A 22,246-nucleotide genomic window follows, 5' to 3' on the forward strand; every position below is an offset into this window, starting at 1 on the left:
CTTCAGAGGTAAGTCACGTGAACCTACCACCACTGGGTCTCAAGACCAGAGCGTCAGCTCTGTCTCCTGAAAACCCTTCGCATGATGGTGTCCCTCTGTTCTAGGGGGATCTCAGGGTGGGAGTTCGTCTGTGATTCTTCAGCTCCATTTGGAACAGCTCCTGCCAGGATGCCTGGGTAAAAGACCTGATCTCCCGGGGCTACAAACTGGAGTTTGAAACTTCGCCGCCTCACAGGTTTTTCAAGTCTGGTTTACTGGCTGCAGAAACCATGCACCTCATGCTATGGGAGGCCATTCAAAAGTTAGCTCAGACCCAGGTCATTGTTCCTGTGCCACTTCAACAAGGTGAGGGGTACTATTCCAGCCTTTCTGTGGTACCAAACCGGACAGTTTAGTGAGGCCCATTTTGATCCTCAAATCGTTAAACCCATATCTGCGGGTTTTCCGGTTCAAAATGGAGTCTCTGAGAGCAGTGATCTCAGGTCTAGAGGAGGGGGAGTTCTTGGTCTTTCTAGACATAAATGATGCCTACCTCCATATTCCGGTATGGCCGCTTCGTCAGGCCTACCTCAGGTTTGCTCTGTTGGAGGAAAACTACCAGTTCCAAGTGCTACCCTTTGGCCTATCCACGGCCCCAAGAGTCTTCACCAAAGTGATGGCGGAAATGATGTTCCAACTCAGGATTTAGTGCGTGAACATTGTCCTCTACCTGGAGGCGATCTGCTGATCAAAGCAAGATCAAAGGAACTACTGCCGGACAGCATCTGCCGCACGACATCCCTGTGTTCACACCCCGATTTGGATTCTGAATTTTCAAAAATCCCACCTGGAGCCAACACAGTGTCTCCAGTTCCTCGGAATGATCCTAGACAAGGTGGCTCAGAAGGTCTTCCTTCCTGTAGATAAGGCAAGGCGAAGGCACTTCAGGAGTTGGTTCGGGCAGTTCTGCAGCCAGACAGGGTCTCGGTACATTTTTGTACCCGTCTGTTGGGAAAGATGGTGGCCTTCTTCGAGGCCATTCAATTTGGCAGATTCCATTCAAGGACATTCCAACTGGATCTCCTGAAGAAGTGGTCGGATTCGTATCTGCAGATGCACGAGGTCATACATCTCTCACCGCAGGCCAGGATTTTTCTCTTGTGGTTGCAACCCTCCAACCTCTTGTAGGGGTGGAGCCTCAGGATCCAGGATTGGATTCTCTTGACCACGGACGCGAGCCTTCGGCGCTCGGGAGCTGTCACCCAAGGGGCACAGTTTTAGGGCAGGTGGTCAAGCCTCAAAGCCTGCCTTCCTATTAACGTACTGGAACACAGAGCGATGTACAGTGCTCTGCTGCAGGCTTCTCATCTGCTCAAAGGTCAAGCCATTCAAGTTCAATCAGACAATGCCACGGCAGTGGCTTACGTCAATCGGCAAGGATGGATGAAGAGCAGGGCCTACATGTGGGAGGTATCAAAGATTCTCCTCTTGGTTTAAATGAATGCAAGGGTGGTATCTGCCATATTCATTCCAGGAGTAGACAACTGGGAGGCGGACTTCCTCAGTTGTCATGACCTACACCCATGAGGGGTCTCCACCAGCAGGTATTTTGACTGATAACCTATCGGTGGGGCTGTCCGCAGATTGATCTGATGACCTCTCGGCTCAACAACAAGCTTCAGTGCTATTGTTCCAGGACGAGGGACCCTCTGGCAGTGGACGCGCTGACCACGCCATCGGTTTACTGGCTGGTGTACTGGTTTCCTCCTATTCCGTTGCTTCCCAGAGTTCTAAAAAGAATCAGAATAGAGGAAGGTCAGGCATTTCTCATTGCCTCCGACTGGCCTCGAAGGGTTTGGTACACGGATCTTCTGGCCATGGCAATAGAAGACCCCTGGCCCCTGCCTCTTCGGGAGGATCTTCTGCAAGGACCGTTCATCTACCCGGACTTACGGCGACTTTGTTTAACGGCATGGCGGTTAAGCGGAACATTCTAGCTGTGAAGGGTATTCCGGGTAAGGTTACTGCCACCATGATTCAAGCCAGAAAAGCTGTCGCTTTGAAGCATTACCACCATATCTGGAAACGATACGTCTCCTGGTGTGAGGGCCGAAAATATCCACCTGCGGATTTCAACCTGGGGCACTTTTTGCATTTCTAACAGGCTGGTGTGGATATGGGCCTACGGTTGGGTTCTATTAAGGTTAAGATCTCATTTTTTTTTTTTTTTTTCAGAAGAAATTAGCTGCTTTTCCTGAGGTACAGACGTTCCTGCAGGGTGTCCTTCACATCCAGCCTCCTTTTGTGCCACCCACGGCACCTTGGGATCTACATGTGGTTCTGACCTTTCTACAGTACTCTTGATTTGAACCTCCAATGTCTGTAGAGGACAAGTACCTTACGTGGAAGACGGTCATGCTACTTGCCTTGGTTCCGCTAGGCACGTTTCAGAATTTGGAGCTTTTGTCCTGTAGAAGTCCCTTCCTGGTCTTTCATGAGGACAGAGCGGAACTCAGGACCCTACTACAGTTCCTGCCTAAGGCGGTTTCTGCATTCCACCTAAATCAGCCTATTGTGTTACCGGACACTTCCTCAATTCCTGTGTCCTTGGCAGTGGTGCGAGCCCTGAGGATTTACGTCAAGAGGACTGCTGCTGTCTGAAAATCAGATTCACTCTTTGGGCTGTATGATGCTCACAAAAAGGGTTGTCCTGCTTCAAAGCAGTCTATTGACTGTTGGATTAGGCTTACTATTCAACAGGCCTACGCTTCGGTGGCCTTGCCTATTCCTCGGTCTGTCAAGACCCACTCTACCAGGTCTGTGGGTTCCTCCTGGGCGGCTGCCCGTGGTGTCTTGGCCTTGCAACTGTGCCGGGCCGCTACCTGGTCAGGGACAAACACGTTAGTCAAATTTTACAGGTTTGATACCCTGGCTACAGAGGATGTCCAGTTTGGACATACGGTGCTGCAGGCGTCTCAGCATGTTCACACCCGTTCTGGGAGCTTTGGGACATCCCCATCGTACTAAGTGTCTACAGTATCCCTTATGGATGATAGAGAAAAGAGGATTTTAATTACCTACCGGTAAATCCTTTTCTCGTAGTCCATAAGGGATACTGGGCGGTCGCCTCTGTGCTTCTACTTCCTGCAAGTTATTGTTCTTGTGTGAAATTTGTTTCACTAGCTGTTGCTAGTGTGTTTGTTCTGCTGTGTGCTGGTTCGTTAATCTTACCACTAGTTGTCTTGTCATGTTTCCTCCTCTCAAGTATGTCCCATCTCCTTCCGGCACAGTTTTCCTAGACTTAGCTGTGAGGGAGGGCATAGAGGGGTGGAGCCAGCACATCCTGTTGATTAAATTTTAAATGGCACTGGCTCCTTTGGACCCCATCTATACCCCATCGTACTAAGTGTCCCCAGTATCCCTTATGGACTATGAGAAAAGGATTTACCGGTAGGTAATTAAAAGCCTCTTTTTCAATTTTGCCGACCCATCTGTATTTTTTTATTCTTCCTCCCTCCAGTTCGGGAACCAGCTTTCAGTCCTCCTGTCCCAGAAACCAACTCAGTAGCTCGCCAACCACCTGCGGAACCCATTCCAAGCGCAACCGCTCCCCGGTCCTTCAGTGGTGCGCGGATCAAAGCTCCAAACTTCTCCCCCTCCCGGCGCCCTCTTGGGGGCTCGTCCCGGCCGTTGCCTTCACCGGGTGAGTCTGGTCTGAGAAAATGCTGAACGTTGCAGTGGGGTGTACTGAACTGGTCTATATCGGCAAGTGCTGATGGCGGGGTGGGGGCTTGCCGTTCCTTTACCAGTGTAAGGCACAGCCACACGTTAGACTTCAGATGGACTCAAATTCTAGAATCTGATTAGTTGCTATTGGCAATAACACTACCTCTCTGTTTTAGAAGCTTTAGTAAATCTTCCCCCGGACTCCAGTTAGACTATACTAGATCATACGTAGCGAGGGGGCAGACAGTGCAATATTGCCTAATAATATTGTCTTGTCTTTTTACAGGAAGTCCATCATCTTCCCCATTGTCTCATCACATCCTGACAGTCAGTGATCCAGAAGTGACACCTCTGCGCAGGACCCGAAGGCCACCGGTACCTACTCAGCGAGCGCCGCTTCAGTCTTCAGCTCGGCTGTCGAGAGATCCTACAAGTCCGAGCCCTTCCAATACGCCCTGCCCGCTTACTCGCTGTTCTTCAGGGGAGAATGAAACGCTTCAGCTCCTGTGTGACATTAGTGACATGGAGGTAGTGTCTGTAGATGCCGGGATGCCATCTGGACCTTTGCAGTGCGGAGCTCAGCTGGTTGTAGGTACTGAGGTTCCAGGAGATGAGTCGGAGGGTGGAAGCAGCTCTGAGGAGGAAGCAGGGGAGGACTACTACCGGCTGACTCGGACAGTTGTGTCTCACGAACCTTTCAGTCCTCTGCTGTCTACAGCAGCGTCTGGTCACATTGAACAGCTGGACGGCATACACGACAGTACGGACAGTGAGGACGCAGCCCAGAGCCACCATGGCCCTCTAGGTAGTGGTAAAGTCCCTTCCCACCTGCCCTCTGAAATAGTCGACTTTGTATTGAAGAGTGCTGGCAGCTCCGGGACGGGACTACCCACTCTGCAGCCGCAGATCTCCTCTTCCACTGCAACAACCTCTTCCTCCACACAGAATGGAGGTGCAGCTCCTTCTCTTTCTAATGGCACAGACTGTTTAACCTACCAGACCCCTCAAGGACCCCCACCTCTCAGGGACCCACCACAGCTGCAAAGAGTATGCCGTCCACTTATTACTGTAGCCCAGAATGGCCCGTTTTGCCCCCCAGATCCTCCGTCTGTGAGCGTGAATAAGCCTGAATCAAAACTTATTTTACTTAACAAAGCCACAGGCCAGATGGTTATAAAGGTGCAAAGTGGAAGCGCAGATCTTTCAGGACATCTTCCAATGGTGCAAGAAGCTCTGAAATCGGAGCCAAGTCCAATAACAAGAGTGCCCCTTATTAGGCCTAAAATTGCCAAAAAAGTTCCCGTTCCCTGTTTTCCTCAGACTACTGCAGCTTTTCTTCCTCCTCATCCACCTTCCTCTCAGACGCCAGGCCTCGGCACGGTTTTCCTGCAGACAGCGCCCTCTTCATCTCAGGCATGGGCGGTGCGTGTCCTCCCTATGCTGAATCTAGTGCATGGTACTGGGCAGCTTACTCTGGGGGCCCCAGCAATGATGACCCCTACAATCACTGGAATCCCTCAGACTTGTTTCGTACAGGGCATCCCTATGAACACGGGGCTGCTAAGTATGGCTCCTACCCCGCTCCAACAGAAACCTCAGCTGCAGCCACAGCTACCGGGTCAGCTTCAGCTTTCCATGATACAGGCAGCTCCCCCGAAACCTATCCAAGCGCCACCAGTCTCCATTAAAAGACCCGGTACCATAGCCAACATGGCTAATCGCAACAAGAAACCCAAACTTGAAACGGCCGATAAACTGGAATTCCTTGATCCACACAAGTTAACGGAGTCTATGGCATTAAATTTAAATTTCGCTTCGGACACATTGATCAACACAAGGTATGGCTTGATGCTCCGGGGCCAAAAATAGGGGCGGGAGGTGAACAGTAATATAATCTGAGGTGTACTTGGGCAGTTGTGAACCTCTCTTGCTCCTTTTGGGTGTTGTGCTTATAGCTTTGCCACTCCGAGTCTCTGGAAACGGCAGCATCCGCTTACGAAACCTTCAAAAACAGACTTGAGATGCTTTTTGGCTGTAATTTTTGTAAAAAAATGTTTGGTAACTCGTAAAGGTCACAGCCAATGTGTGGTCACTATCCTTGTCCTGAGCCTCTGTGTCCTAAGACCAAGTAGCAATGAGCACCATATTTCTCTTTCATCCACTAGGGGACACTGGAGTCATATACAATAGGGGTGTGAAGCTTGCAACCGGAGGTGTGGCACAATCTAAAAATTAGCATTGTCTGCACAGCCGGCTCCTCCCCCTTCACATCCCTCATCCCTCAGTTTGAAAAATTGTGCCTAGGAGGTAACAGGCACTGAAGGGAGCTCCTGCTCCGTGAATAATTTTTTTTATCTTAATTTATTTTATTTTTATTTATTTTGTCTTTTGATGACTGGCCCAATCCCTCCTAACTAAAAGGAGGGTGCAGGCTTTACAAGAGGTAAAACAATGCCCAATCCCACCTACATCAAAGGAGGGTGCAGGCTTTACCTAAATACTTTAAGCTATGTCAACCTAATAAAAGGGGGATAAAGGCTTTCAGAATGGAGAGACAAGGATCCCAGATAAAGGAATCTGCATCTCTCTATAGAAAATCCGGAGCACAGAGTCAGCATTTCCAAGGGCAGTGAGTACTGGTGATTTTATGGACCTTCGCTATAAGGGCTATTAGACTTCTTCTAATAGGTGTACACGCTGCTGCATCCAGGCTCCCTGTAACTTAGGTCCTGGCACACTAGCAGCACAGCTCCCCCGCCGCCTCCTCCCTCCCCCCCCCCCCCCCCCCCCCCACCTCCTCACCTCCATCTCACAGCGCGGGCTCAAACACCGCCGCCAGCACTCCCTGGCATCGGCTCCCGATTAAGGTCGGCTCCCCTGCGCCTCCCCTTCCTCTACAGCGAGGAAGCGCACTGACTTCCCGCCGCATTAATGACAACTGAGGGCTGGGGGAGGCTAATCGCGGCTGTCAGCGGCTGCGTCCTCGCATACAGCGGGGACGCGCGCGCTGTCCTCCCGCCGCACGCAGAGTTGGGCTCTCACTCTTCTCTCTCCCACCGGCAGTCAGAGGAAGACGGACGCGCCTGTCCGTAAACGGGGCGCTTAGAAAGTACGTCCAGCCGCCCGCTCAGATGGTTCCTCGTCCCTTCCCGCCGCCAGCGGAGGGCTGAGGGGGACGACAACGGTTAGTTAAGCAGGACCCTTTTCTAATAAGGCCGACCGGGGGCAGCCGTTAAGGGGGGAGAGGGACCCTAGGGAGCCTTAGTAATATATATATATATATATATATATATATATATATATATATATATATATATATATAAACTAGGTGCTTCATCGCGCCCTACGGGCGCTCTTCACACCGTCGCAAGGGGCTACGCCCCCTTAACCCTTGCATGCCTTTCTGGGGTTCAATATTTGTATTATATAAAGTATTACCTGCATTCCTTTGTTAGTGGTTAAATATTGCACAATGAAAGGGCGTGCGATGGTGAAGGAGGCGCAGCCCCTTGCGACGGCGTGAACAGCACCTGCAGGGCACGATGTACAGAATGTAGCGGGTGCGGGGGGGACTGCGGATGGTGTCTGTAGATGCTGCAGGTGGAGGGGGGGCAAAAGTGGGGGTGGGGCCCGGATGGGGAAGAGTCGGGTGGGGGAGGGGTATAGGAGTGGGGGATGCATATTGGGGAGGGGTCCGGAGGCACTGCAGGTGGGGGAGGGGCAGGGGTGCCATGGGTGGGAGAGGGGCAGGTGTGGGGATGTTGTGGATGGGTGAAGGGTTCCGGAGGTGCTGTGGGATGGGAAGGGGCGGGAGTGCCGGGGGTGGGGTAGGGGTCCGCAGGCGCCATGGGGAGGGGCAGGTACGGGTGGTGCCGCGCATAGGGAAGGAGGTCCGGAGGTGCTGCTGGTGGTGGAGGGGCAGGTGCGGTGGTGCCATTGGTGGGGGTGGGGGAGGGGGGGACCGCGGATGGAGGAGGGTGTCTACAGATGCTGCGGGTGGAGGGGGGCAGGTGTGGGGGGAGACATATAAAGGGGGTGGATGGTGGAGGGGGACGGGAGGTGCTGTGGGTGGTGAAGGGGCGGAGGAGTGGGAGCCGCGGGTGGTGTAGGGGGTTTGGAGGCACAGCGTGTGGGGGAGGGGTGCAGAGCCGCATGTGGTGGAGGGGAAGGTGCGGAGGTGTGGTGCATTGGGGAGAGGTCTGGAGGCGCTGCGGGTACTGTACCTGCCAAAAAGGTAGTTGGAGGATATGCAGTAACAGGGCCAGGACAGGGGTGACAGGGTCAGAACAGGGTTGACGGGGCCAGGACAGGGGTGACAGGGTCAGAAAAGGGGTGACGGGGCCAGGACAGGGGCGACGGGGCCAGGACAGAAATGACAGGGACAGGATAGGGGTGACAGGCCAGGGTAGGGGTGGCAGGAACAGGACAGGGGTGACAGGGCCAGTATAGGGTTGACAGGGCAAGCACAGGGGTAACAGAGCCAGGATAGGGGTAACAGGGCCAGCATAAGGGTGACAGGGCCAGCATAAGGGTGACAGGGCCAGCATAAGGGTGACAGGGCCAGGATATGGGTGAAAGGGCCAGGATAAGGGTGGCAGGCCAGGGACATGACAGAACACAGGGCACGGGAGAGATTGGTATTAGGGACAAAACAGTGGTGACAGACAGATGTGTCTTACCGGAGTCACTGCTGCTGGCTGCTGCTGTTCCACTCCAACCTGTTAGGATCTGCTGCTGGTGGAGACTTGGCATGGCTGACTCTCTTAGGCTGGAGTCCTGCTTCCTCTGCCCGTCCGCATCCCTCCCCCCCTCCTCAGTCACACACCGCAGACCTCGCGCAGCTGGCGGGCAATGTGGTAAGGGGAGACTGGGAGTGACTGGTTAGCCCCCAGGAGATGCTGCGGCTGGAGGGAGGACGGGGTCGGAGCCTGCAAGCAGCTCGGACTTCTGCAGCGTTACCCGCCGGCTAAAGTGTGTGGAGGAGCTGGGCGCACCTCACTGTGGGTGGCAGCGCTGCAGCTAGCGGTGGGGTTGCTGGGGCTGGAGATAACGGAGGCAGTACGGAACCTGCACAGCGGCAGGTGCCCCACAAAACTGCAGCTAAGAAGCGTGGAGTGTGCCAGAAAGTGACGCTCCTCCACGCCAGAGAGGGGGGGGGGGGTCAAGCACACAGTGAGCCGGTGCCCGTCTGTCTGTACGGCATACCCCCTCACACACCCCCATACCTCCCAAATGTCCCGATTTTCGCGGGACAGACCCATTTTTTTGGGTCTGTCCCGCTGTCCCACCCGCGGGTCGCAGTGTCCCGCGGTAACGGGGGTCAGTTGGAAAGCTCCTGTACTCGCTGTTCTGCTTAGCAGAGCAGCGGTGAATAGTGGAGACGAGGGAGAGGGGGCATCAGGGGGTATGGATTAAGGGGGGGTTCCAGCAGCAGAGCCGGATTAAGGGGGGGGCAGGGGGTACGTACCGTTGGCCCACAGTATTAGGGGGCCCCCCGGCTCGAGTAGCTCTGTCCCAGCTCAGAAGCTCCCCCCCCTGTCCTGCCAGCAACAACGGCAGCATTGTGCTACTGTCAGCACACGCTGCTGCGTATTGGCAGGTCTGTGGTGTTGCAGGGAGGCAGCAGTCTCCCTGCTTTCTTCTGCCTGTGCGGGTGTGTAGAGAGGAGCGACCACCCCCTCTGGATTTACCCCAAGCTGAGGGGCCAAAATTCCATGTAAAAAAAAACAAAAAACAACGGAATTTGCGTAAGGGGGCATGGCCTCACATCCCACGATTATGCCACGCCCCCAACCCACAGCAGGCACAGCAATGAGATAGGGCTCCCCTGTCACAAGTGCCCTGGGCCCCCCGGACTCATAATCAGCCCCTGGGGGCATGCCAGCAGCTCACAGAGCACTGGGCATGCCCCCTCATTGACGAAAACGGGGGCCCTCCCGTGAAGCCACGCCCCCTTTTCGCCGAGTGTGTGTCCCTCCTTCTGCCTGAAGAAAGCTCCTGCAGAAAGCTGGGAGGTATGCACCCCTGCCTGTGCCATGCCCATACTATCTGCTTCTGCTCCTAGTCTCCTATAGATTTGGCCAGATCTGTGACTCATTTGACTAACTCCGCCCACTGTTGTGACTCCGCCCAGCTTTAGCAAATGAATCACAAAGTCACAGATCTGGGCTATTATATAGGCGATAATGGCGGCCATTATTAAAGAATAGAGGCGCCAAATGGATCCTCAGGCGTTTTTAACTTTAAAATAGGTTGACTTCCTGGCCAGTTACAGCGCCCTCTGCTGGAGCAATAGGACTCTGCTGCAATGGATTTTTTTAATGTATGATGACAGGCATTTTTATGCTTTAGATTTTCAAGGGACTTCTAAACTAAAGATCCCGATGAAATGATGGGAACGACTGGATCACAACCCCGACCTCAGAACTGAAATACAGTTGAGGGTGCGAGGGTTGCAACGTGGCTGGTGATATTATTATTATTATTATTATGATTGATATTATTAATATTATTATTCTTAATTTCTCTAACGTCCTAAGTGGATGCTGGGGACTCCGTAAGGACCATGGGGAATAGCGGCTCCGCAGGAGACTGGGCACATCTAAAAGAAAGCTTTAGGACTATCTGGTGTGCACTGGCTCCTCCCCCTATGACCCTCCTCCAAGCCTCAGTTAGATTTTTGTGCCCGAACGAGAAGGGTGCACACTAGGTGGCTCTCCTGAGCTGCTTAGTGAAAAGTTTAGTTTTAGGTTTTTTATTTTCAGTGAGACCTGCTGGCAACAGGCTCACTGCATCGAGGGACTAAGGGGAGAAGAAGCGAACTCACCTGCGTGCAGAGTGGATTGGGCTTCTTAGGCTACTGGACACCATTAGCTCCAGAGGGATCGAACACAGGCCCAGCCATGGAGTCCGGTCCCAGAGCCGCGCCGCCGGCCCCCTTATAGAGCCAGAAGCAAGAAGAGGTCCGGAAAATCGGCGGCAGAAGACATCCTGTCTTCACCAAGGTAGCGCACAGCACTGCAGCTGTGCGCCATTGCTCCTCAGCACACTTCACACTTCGGTCACTGAGGGTGCAGGGCGCTAGGGGGGGGCGCCCTGAGCAGCAATAAAAACACCTTGGCTGGCAAAAATACATCACATATAGCCCCCAGGGCTATATGGATGAATTTTAACCCCTGCCAGAATACACAGAAAAACGGGAGATAAGGCCGCCGAGAAGGGGGTGGAGCCTATCTCCTCAGCACACTGGCGCCATTTTCCCTCACAGCTCCGTTGGAGGGAAGCTCCCTGGCTCTCCCCTGCAGTCACTACACTACAGAAAGGGTTAAAAAAGAGAGGGGGGCACTAATTAGGCGCAGTATTAAAAATACAGCAGCTATAAGGGGATAAACACTTATATAAGGTTATCCCTGTATATATATAGCGCTCTGGTGTGTGCTGGCAAACTCTCCCTCTGTCTCCCCAAAGGGCTAGTGGGGTCCTGTCCTCTATCAGAGCATTCCCTGTGTGTGTGCTGTGTGTCGGTACGTTTGTGTCGACATGTATGAGGAGGAAAATGATGTGGAGGCGGAGCAGATTGCCTGTAATAGTGATGTCAGCCCCTAGGGGGTCGACACCTGAGTGGATGAACTGTTGGAAGGAATTACGTGACCGTGTCAGCTCTGTATAAAAGACAGTGGTTGACATGAGACAGCCGGCTACTCAGCTTGTGCCTGGTCCAGACGTCTCATAGGCCGTCAGGGGCTCTAAAGCGCCCGTTACCTCAGATGGCAGATACAGACGCCGACACGGATACTGACTCCAGTGTCGACGGTGAAGAGACAAATGTGACTTCCAGTAGGGCCACACGTTACATGATTGAGGCAATGAAAAATGTTTTACACATTTCTGATAATACGAGTACCACCAAAAAGGGGTATTATGTTCGGTGAAGAAAAACTACCTGTAGTTTTCCTGAATCTGAGAAATTAAATGAGGTGTGTGATGATGCGTGGGTTTCCCCCGATAACAACTGATAATTTCTAAAATGTTATTGGCATTATATCCTTTCCCGCCAGAGGTTAGGGTGCGTTGGGAAACACCCCCTAGGGTGGGTAAAGCGCTCACACACTTGTAAGAACAAGGGCTCTACCCTCTCCTGAGATGGCCGCCCTTAAGGATCCTGCTGATAGAAAGCAGGAGGGTATCCTAAAATGTATTTACACACATACTGGTGTTATACTGCGACCAGCAATCGCCTCAGCCTGGATGTGCAGTGCTGGGTTGGCGTGGTCGGATTCCCTGACTGAAAATATTGATACCCTAGATAGGGACAGTATATTATTGCCTATAGAGCATTTAAAAGATGCATTTCTATATATGCGTGATGCACAGCGGAATATTTGCCGACTGGCATCAAGTGTAAGTGCGTTGTCCATTTCTGCCAGAAGAGGGTTATGGACACGACAGTGGTCAGGTGATGCGGATTCCAAACGGCATTTGGAAGTATTGCCTTATAAAGGGGAGGAGTTATTTGGGGTCGGTCTTTCAGACCTGGTGGCCACGGCAACAGCTGGGAAATCCACGTTTGTACCCCAGGTCGCCTCTCAACATAAGAAGACGCCGTATTATCAGGCGCAGTCCTTTCGTTCCCAGAAGGGCAAGCGGGCAAAAGGTTCCTCATTTCTGCCCGTGACAGAGGGAGAGGAAAAAGGCTGCAGAAATCAGCCAGTTCCCAGGAACAGAAGCCCTCTCCCGCCTCTGCCAAGCCCTCAGCATGACGCTGGGGCTTTACAAGCAGACTCAGGCACGGTGGGGGCCCGTCTCAATGAATTTCATCGCGCAGTGGGCTCACTCGCAAGTAGACCCCTGGATCCTTCAGGTGGTATCTCAGGGGTACAAATTGGAATTCGAGACGTCTCCCCCTCGCCGTTTTCCTAAAGTCGGCTTTACCGACGTCTCCCTCTGACAGGGAGGCAGTTTTGGAAGCCATTCACAAGCTGTATTCTCAGCAGGTGATAATCAAGGTACCCCTCCTGCAACAGGGAACGGGGTATTATTCCACACTGTTGTGGTACCGAAGCCGGACGGCTCGGTGAGACCGATTCTAAATCTAAAATCTTTGAACACTTACATACGGAGGTTCAAATTCAAGATGGAGTCACTCAGAGCAGTGATTGCGAACCTGGAAGAAGGGGACTACATGATGTCTCGGGACATCAAGGATGCTTACCTTCATGTCCCAATTTACCCTTCTCACCAAGGGTACCTCAGGTTTGTGGTACAGAACTGTCACTATCAGTTTCAGACGCTGCCGTTTGGATGGTCCACGGCACCCCGGGTCTTTACCAAGGTAACGGCCGAAATGATGATACTCCTTCGAAGGAAGGGAGTTTTAGTTATCCCTTACTTGGACGATCTCCTGATAAGGGTAAGATCCAGAGAACAGTTGGAGGTCGGTGTAGCACTATCTCAGGTAGTGTTGCGGCAGCACGGTTGGATTCTCAATATTCCAAAATCGCAGCTGGTTCCGACGACTAGTCTTCTGTTCCTAGGGATGATCCTGGACACAGTCCAGAAAAAGGTGTTTCTCCCGGAGGAGAAAGCCAGGGAGTTATCCGAACTAGTCAGGAACCTCCTAAAACCGAGCCAAGTCTCAGTGCGTCAATGCACAAGGGTTCTGGGAAAAATGGTGGCTTCCTACGAAGCAATCCCATTCGGCAGATTCCACGCAAGAACTTTCCAGTGGGACCTGCTGGACAAATGGTCCGGGTCGCATCTTCAGATGCATCAGCGGATAACCCTGTCACCAACGACAAGGGTGTCCCTCCTGTGGTGGTTGCAGAGTGCTCATCTTCCAGAGGGCCGCAGATTCGGCATTCAGGACTGGGTCCTGGTGACCACGGATGCCAGCCTGCGAGGCTGGGGAGCAGTCACACAGGGAAGGAATTTCCAGGGCTTATGGTCAAGCCTGGAGACATCACTTCACATAAATTTCTCTATCGTCCTAGTGGATGCTGGGGTTCCTGAAAGGACCATGGGGAATAGCGGCTCCGCAGGAGACAGGGCACAAAAAGTAAAGCTTTACGATCAGGTGGTGTGTACTGGCTCCTCCCCCTATGACCCTCCTCCAAGCCTCAGTTAGATTTTTGTGCCCGGCCGAGAAGGGTGCAATCTAGGTGGCTCTCCTAAAGAGCTGCTTAGAAAAGTTTAGCTTAGGTTTTTTATTTTACAGTGAGTCCTGCTGGCAACAGGATCACTGCAACGAGGGACTTAGGGGAGAAGAAGTGAACTCACCTGCGTGCAGGATGGATTGGCTTCTTGGCTACTGGACATCAGCTCCAGAGGGACGATCACAGGTACAGCCTGGATGGTCACCGGAGCCTTGCCGCCGGCCCCCTTGCAGATGCTGAAGTAAGAAGAGGTCCAGAATCGGCGGCAGAAGACTCCTCAGTCTTCTAAAGGTAGCGCACAGCACTGCAGCTGTGCGCCATTTTCCTCTCAGCACACTTCACACGGCAGTCACTGAGGGTGCAGGGCGCTGGGAGGGTGGCGCCCTGGGAGGTAAATGAAAACCTATTTTGGCTAAAAATACCTCACATATAGCCTCCGGAGGCTATATGGAGATATTTAACCCCTGCCAGAATCCGTTAAGAGCGGGAGACGAGCCCGCCGAAAAAGGGGCGGGGCCTATCTCCTCAGCACACAGCGCCATTTTCTCTATCGTCCTAGTGGATGCTGGGGTTCCTGAAAGGACCATGGGGAATAGCGGCTCCGCAGGAGACAGGGCACAAAAAGTAAAGCTTTTTCCGATCAGGTGGTGTGCACTGGCTCCTCCCCCCACGACCCTCCTCCAGACTCCAGTTAGATTTTTGTGCCCGGCCGAGAAGGGTGCAATCTAGGTGGCTCTCCTAAAGAGCTGCTTAGAAAAAGTTTAGCTAGGTTTTTTATTTTACAGTGATTCCTGCTGGCAACAGGATCACTGCAGCGAGGGACTGAGGGGAGAAGGAGTCAACTCACCTGCGTGCAGGATGGATTGGCTTCTTGGCTACTGGACATCAAGCTCCAGAGGGACGATCACGGGTACAGCCTGGATGGTCACCGGAGCCACGCCGCCGGCCCCCTTGCAGATGCTGAAGACAGAAGAGGTCCAGAATCGGCGGCTGAAGACTCCTGCAGTCTTCAAAAGGTAGCGCACAGCACTGCAGCTGTGCGCCATTTTCCTCTCAGCACACTTCACACGGCAGTCACTGAGGGTGCAGGGCGCTGGGAGGGGGGCGCCCTGGGAGGCAAAATGATTACCTATAAAGGCTAAAAATACCTCACATATAGCCCTAGAGGCTATATGGAGATATTTAACCCCTGCCTGATTTCTCTAAATAGCGGGAGACGAGCCCGCCAGAAAAGGGGCGGGGCCTATCTCCTCAGCACACGGCGCCATTTCCTCTCACAGCTCCGCTGGTCAGGACGGCTCCCAAGTCTCTCCCCTGCACTGCACTACAGAAACAGGGTAAAACAGAGAGGGGGGGGCACATTTATGGCGATAATTTGATATAACAAAGCAGCTATAAGGGAGCACTTATTATAAGGCTATCCCTGATATATATATATAGCGCTTTTGGTGTGTGCTGGCAAACTCTCCCTCTGTCTCCCCAAAGGGCTAGTGGGTCCTGTCTTCGTTAGGAGCATTCCCTGTGTGTCTGCTGTGTGTCGGTACGTGTGTGTCGACATGTATGAGGACGATATTGGTGTGGAGGCGGAGCAATTGCCAAATATGAGGATGTCACCCCCTAGGGAGTCGACACCGGAATGGATGCCTTTATTTATGGAACTACGGGATAGTGTCAACACGCTAAAGCAGTCGTTTGACGACATGAGGCGGCCGGACAATCAATTAGTGCCTGTCCAGGCGACTCAAACACCGTCAGGGGCTGTGAAACGCCCTTTGCCTCAGTCGGTCGACACAGACCCAGACACAGGCGATGACTCCAGTGGTGACGGTGACGAATCAACCGTATTTTCCAGTAGGGCCACACGTTATATGATTTTGGCAATGAAGGAGGCGTTACATTTAGCTGATACTACAGGTACCACTAAACAGGGTATTATGTGGGGTATGAAAAAACTACCTATAGTTTTTCCTGAATCAGAAGAATTAAATGACGTGTGTAATGAAGCGTGGGTTGCCCCTGATAAAAAACTGATAATTTCAAAGAAATTATTGGCATTATACCCTTTCCCGCCAGAGGTTAGGGAGCGCTGGGAAACACCTCCTAGGGTGGACAAGGCGCTAACACGCTTATCTAAACAAGTGGCGTTACCCTCTCCTGAGACGGCCGCACTTAAAGATCCATCAGATAGGAGGATGGAAAATATCCAAAAAAGTATATACACACATGCAGGTGTTATACTACGACCAGCTGTAGCGACTGCCTGGATGGGCAGTGCTGGGGTAGTTTGGTCAGAGTCCCTGATTGAAAATATTGATACCCTGGACAGGGACAATATTTTACTGTCGTTAGAACAAATAAAGGATGCATTTCTTTATATGCGTGATGCACAGAGGGATATCTGCACACTGGCATCACGGGTAAGTGCTATGTCCATTTCGGCCAGAAGAGCTTTATGGACGCGACAGTGGTCAGGTGATGCGGATTCAAAACGGCATATGGAAGTTTTGCCGTATAAAGGGGAGGAGTTATTTGGAGTCGGTCTATCAGATTTGGTGGCCACGGCTACAGCCGGGAAATCCACCTTTCTACCTCAAGTCACTCCCCCACAGAAAAAGGCACCGACTTTTCAACCGCAGCCCTTTCGTTCCTTTAAAAATAAGAGAGCAAAGGGCTATTCATATCTGCCACGAGGCAAAGGTCGAGGGAAGAGACAGCAACACGCAGCTCCTTCCCAGGAACAGAAGCCCTCCCCGGCTTCTACAAAAGCCTCAGCATGACGCTGGGGCTCCTCAAGCGGACTCGGGGATGGTGGGCGGTCGTCTCAAAAATTACAGCGCGCAGTGGGCTCACTCGCAGGTAGATCCCTGGATCCTGCAGATAATATCTCAAGGGTACAGGTTGGAATTAGAGACGGATCCACCTCGCCGTTTCCTGAAGTCTGCTTTACCAACGTCCCCCTCCGAAAGGGAGACGGTTTTGGAAGCCATTCACAAGCTGTACTCTCAGCAGGTGATAGTCAAGGTACCTCTTCTACAACAAGGGAAGGGGTATTATTCCACTCTTTTTGTGGTACCGAAGCCGGATGGCTCGGTAAGGCCTATTCTAAATCTGAAGTCCTTGAACCTGTACATAAAGAAGTTCAAGTTCAAAATGGAGTCACTCAGAGCAGTGATAGCGAACCTGGAAGAGGGGGACTTTATGGTATCCTTGGACATCAAGGATGCGTATCTCCACGTTCCAATTTACCCCTCACACCAGGGGTACCTCAGGTTCGTTGTACAAAACTGTCACTATCAGTTTCAGACGCTGCCGTTCGGATTGTCCACGGCACCTCGGATCTTTACAAAGGTAATGGCCGAGATGATGATTCTTCTTCGAAGAAAAGGCGTATTAATTATCCCATACTTGGACGATCTCCTAATAAGGGAGAGGTCCAGAGAACAGCTAGAGATGGGATTAGCACTGTCTCAAGAAGTGCTAAAACAGCACGGGTGGATTCTGAATATTCCAAAATCCCAGTTAATGCCGACAACTCGTCTGCTGTTCCTAGGGATGATTCTGGACACGGTTCAGAAAAAGGGTTTTCTCCCGGAGGAAAAAGCCAAGGAGTTATCCGAGCTTGTCAGGAACCTCCTAAAACCAGGAAAGGTGTCTGTACATCAATGCACAAGAGTCCTGGGAAAAATGGTGGCTTCTTACGAAGCAATTCCATTCGGCAGATTCCACGCAAGAATTTTCCAAAGGGATCTGTTGGACAAATGGTCAGGGTCGCATCTTCAGATGCACCTACGGATAACCCTGTCTCCAAGGACAAGGGTGTCTCTTCTGTGGTGGTTGCAGAGTCCTCATCTATTGGAGGGCCGCAGATTCGGCATACAGGATTGGATCCTGGTGACCACGGACGCCAGCCTGAGAGGCTGGGGAGCAGTCACACAAGGAAGAAACTTCCAGGGAGTATGGACGAGCCTGGAAACGTCTCTTCACATAAACATTCTGGAACTAAGAGCAATATACAATGCTCTAAGCCAGGCAGAACCTCTGCTTCAGGGAAAACCGGTGTTGATCCAGTCGGACAACATCACGGCAGTCGCCCATGTGAACAGACAGGGCGGCACAAGAAGCAGGAGTGCAATGGCAGAAGCTGCAAGGATTCTTCGCTGGGCAGAGAATCATGTGATAGCGCTATCAGCAGTGTTCATCCCGGGAGTGGACAACTGGGAAGCAGACTTCCTCAGCAGACACGATCTTCACCCGGGAGAGTGGGGACTTCATCCAGAAGTCTTCCACATGCTGGTAACCCGTTGGGAAAGACCAATGGTGGACATGATGGCGTCTCGCCTCAACAAAAAACTGGACAGGTATTGCGCCAGGTCAAGAGATCCGCAGGCAATAGCTGTGGACGCGCTGGTAACGCCTTGGGTGTACCAGTCGGTGTATGTGTTTCCTCCTCTGCCTCTCATACCAAAAGTATTGAGAATTATACGGCAAAGAGGCGTAAGAACGATACTAGTGGTTCCGGATTGGCCAAGAAGGACTTGGTACCCGGAACTTCAAGAGATGATCACGGAAGATCCGTGGCCTCTACCTCTAAGGAGGGACTTGCTTCAGCAGGGTCCCTGTCGGTTTCAAGACTTACCGCGGCTGCGTTTGACGGCATGGCGGTTGAACGCCGGATCCTAATGGAAAAAGGCATGCCGGAAGAAGTCATTCCTACTTTGATTAAAGCAAGGAAAGAAGTAACCGTGCAACATTATCACCGAATTTGGCGAAAATATGTTGCGTGGTGCGAAGATCGGAGTGCTCCGACGGAGGAATTTCAACTGGGTCGATTCCTACATTTCCTGCAATCAGGATTGTCTATGGGTCTCAAATTGGGATCTATTAAGGTTCAAATTTCGGCCCTGTCGATTTTCTTTCAAAAAGAATTGGCTTCAGTCCCTGAAGTCCAGACCTTTGTTAAGGGAGTGCTGCATATACAGCCTCCTGTGGTGCCTCCAGTGGCACCGTGGGATCTCAATGTAGTTTTGGATTTTCTAAAATCTCATTGGTTTGAACCACTAAATAAGGTGGATTTGAAATATCTCACTTGGAAAGTGACCATGCTTCTAGCCCTGGCTTCTGCCAGGAGAGTGTCAGAATTGGCAGCTTTATCTTACAAAAGCCCATATCTGATTTTCCATTCGGACAGGGCAGAACTGCGGACTCGTCCGCATTTTCTCCCTAAGGTGGTGTCAGCATTTCATCTGAACCAGCCTATTGTAGTGCCTGCGGCTACAAGTGACTTGGAGGACTCCAAGTTACTGGACGTTGTCAGAGCATTAAAAATATATATTGCAAGAACAGCTGGAGTCAGAAAATCTGACTCGTTGTTTATATTGTATGCACCCAACAAGATGGGTGCTCCTGCGTCTAAGCAGACGATTGCTCGTTGGATCTGTAGCACAATCCAACTGGCACATTCTGTGGCAGGCCTGCCACAGCCTAAATCTGTAAAGGCCCACTCCACAAGGAAGGTGGGCTCATCTTGGGCGGCTGCCCGAGGGGTCTCGGCATTACAACTTTGCCGAGCAGCTACGTGGTCAGGGGAGAACACGTTTGTAAAATTTTACAAATTTGATACTCTGGCTAAGGAGGACCTGGAGTTCTCTCATTCGGTGCTGCAGAGTCATCCGCACTCTCCCGCCCGTTTGGGAGCTTTGGTATAATCCCCATGGTCCTTTCAGGAACCCCAGCATCCACTAGGACGATAGAGAAAATAAGATTTTACTTACCGATAAATCTATTTCTCGGAGTCCGTAGTGGATGCTGGGCGCCCATCCCAAGTGCGGATTATCTGCATAAATTGTACATACTTATTGTTAACTTATTCGGGTTATTGTTGTAGGAAGCCATCTTTCAGAGGCTCCGCTGTTATCATACTGTTAACTGGGTTTAGATCACAAGTTGTACGGTGTGATTGGTGTGGCTGGTATGAGTCTTACCCGGGATTCAAAATCCTCCCTTATTGTGTACGCTCGTCCGGGCACAGTACCTAACTGGAGTCTGGAGGAGGGTCGTGGGGGGAGGAGCCAGTGCACACCACCTGATCGGAAAAAGCTTTACTTTTTGTGCCCTGTCTCCTGCGGAGCCGCTATTCCCCATGGTCCTTTCAGGAACCCCAGCATCCACTACGGACTCCGAGAAATAGATTTATCGGTAAGTAAAATCTTATTTTCCCTCACAGAAAGGCTGGAGGGAAGGCTCCCAGGCTCTCCCCTGCACTGCACTACAGAAACAGGGTTAAAACAGAGAGGGGGGGCACTAATTTGGCGTTAGAAATATATAAAAAAGATGCTATAAGGGAAAACACTTATATAAGGTTGTCCCTATATAATTATAGCGTTTTTGGTGTGTGCTGGCAAACTCTCCCTCTGTCTCTCCAAAGGGCTAGTGGGTCCTGTCCTCTATCAGAGCATTCCCTGTGTGTGTGCTGTGTGTCGGTACGTGTGTGTCGACATGTATGAGGACGATGTTGGTGAGGAGGCGGAGCAATTGCCTGTAATGGTGATGTCACTCTCTAGGGAGTCGACACCGGAATGGATGGCTTATTTAGGGAATTACGTGATAATGTCAACACGCTGCAAGGTCGGTTGACGACATGAGACGGCCGACAAACAATTAGTACCGGTCCAGACGTCTCAAAAACACCGTCGGGTTTTAAAACGCCCGTTTACTTTAGTCGGTCGACACAGACACAGACAGGGACACTGAATCCAGTGTCGACGGTGAATAAACAAACGTATTCCTTATTAGGGCCACACGTTAAAGGCAATGAAGGAGGTGTTACATATTTCTGATACTACAAGTACCACAAAAGAGGGTATTATGTGGGATGTGAAAAAACTACCGTAGTTTTTCCTGAATCAGATAAATTAAATGAAGTGTGTGATGATGCGTGGGTTCCCCCCGATAGAAAATATGGGCGGTATACCCTTTCCCGCCAGAAGTTAGGGCGCGTTGGGAAACACCCCTTAGGGTGGATAAGGCGCTCACACGCTTATCAAAACAAGTGGCGGTACCGTCTATAGATAGGGCCGTCCTCAAGGACCAGCTGACAGGAGGCTGGAAAATATCATAAAAAGTATATACACACATACTGGTGTTATACTGCGACCAGCGATCGCCTCAGCCTGGATGTGCAGAGCTGGGGTGGCTTGGTCGGATTCCCTGACTAAAAATATTGATACCCTTGACAGGGACAGTATTTTATTGACTATAGAGCATTTAAAGGATGCATTTCTATATATGCGAGATGCACAGAGGGATATTTGCACTCTGGTTAAGAGTAAATGCGATGTCCATATCTGCCAGAAGATGTTATGGACACGACAGTGGTCAGGTGATGCAGATTCCAAACGGCACAAAGGTGTATTGCCGTATAAAGGAAGAGGAGTTATTTGGGGTCGGTCCATCGGACCTGGTGGCCACGGCAACTGCTGGAAAATCCACCGTTTTTACCCTAAGTCACATCTCTGCAGAAAAAGACACCGTCTTTTCAGCCTCAGTCCTTTCGTCCCTATAAGATCATATCTGCCCAGGGATAGAGGAAAGGGAAGAAGACTGCAGCAGGCAGCCCATTCCCAGGAACAGAAGCGTTCCACCGCTTCTGACAAGTTCTCAGCATGGCGCTGAGACTGTACAGGACCCCTGGATCCTACAAGTAGTATCCCAGGGGTACAGATTGGAATGTCGAGACGTTTCCCCTTCGCAGGCTCCTGAAGTCTGCTTTACCAAGGTCTCCCTCCGACAAGGAGGCAGTATGGGAAAAAATTCACAAGCTGTATTCCCAGCAGGTGATAATTAAATTACCCCTCCTACTACAAGAAAAGGGGTATTATTCCACACTATATTGTGGTACTGAAGCCAGAAGGCTAGGTGAGACTTATTCTAAAAAATTTTTGAACACTTACAAAGGTTCAAATCAAGATGGAGTCACTCAGAGCAGTGATAACGAACCAGGAAGAAGGGGACTATATAGTGTCCCGGGACATCAGGGATGCTTACCTCTATGTCCCAAATTTGCCCTTCTCACTAAGGGTACCTCAGGTTCGTGGTGCAGAACTGTCACTATCAGTTTCAGACGCTGCCGTTTGGATTGTCCACGGCACCCCGGGTCTTTACCAAGGTAATGGCCGAAATGATGATTCTTCTTCGAAGAAAAGGCGTCTTAATTATCCCTTACTTGGACGATCTCCTGATAAGGGCATAGTCCAGGGAACAGTTGGAGGTCGGAGTAGCACTATCTCGGATACTGCTACAACAGCACGGGTGGATTCTAAATATTCCAAAATCGCAGCTGATCCCGACGACACGTCTGCTGTGCCTAGGGATGATTCTGGACACAGTCCAGA

The 22,246-nt window shown here is 51.5% G+C and overlaps 1 protein-coding gene across 2 annotated transcripts in view; it reads left to right on the forward strand.

Moving 5' to 3' along the window:
- Positions 1 to 22,246, forward strand: part of KMT2B (lysine methyltransferase 2B) — a 175,439-nt gene that overhangs the window by 115,350 nt on the left and 37,843 nt on the right. For both annotated transcript variants that reach the window (XM_063942182.1, XM_063942181.1), the window contains exons 27-28: positions 3,500 to 3,682; positions 3,992 to 5,543. In XM_063942182.1, coding sequence (XP_063798252.1) covers positions 3,500 to 3,682; positions 3,992 to 5,543 — 1,735 coding nt within the window. The remainder of the gene's footprint in view (positions 1 to 3,499; positions 3,683 to 3,991; positions 5,544 to 22,246) is intronic.

The sequence above is a fragment of the Pseudophryne corroboree genome, chromosome 10 (genome assembly GCF_028390025.1).
Source record: "Pseudophryne corroboree isolate aPseCor3 chromosome 10, aPseCor3.hap2, whole genome shotgun sequence".
In the NCBI taxonomy this organism is placed as follows: Eukaryota; Metazoa; Chordata; class Amphibia; order Anura; family Myobatrachidae; genus Pseudophryne; species Pseudophryne corroboree.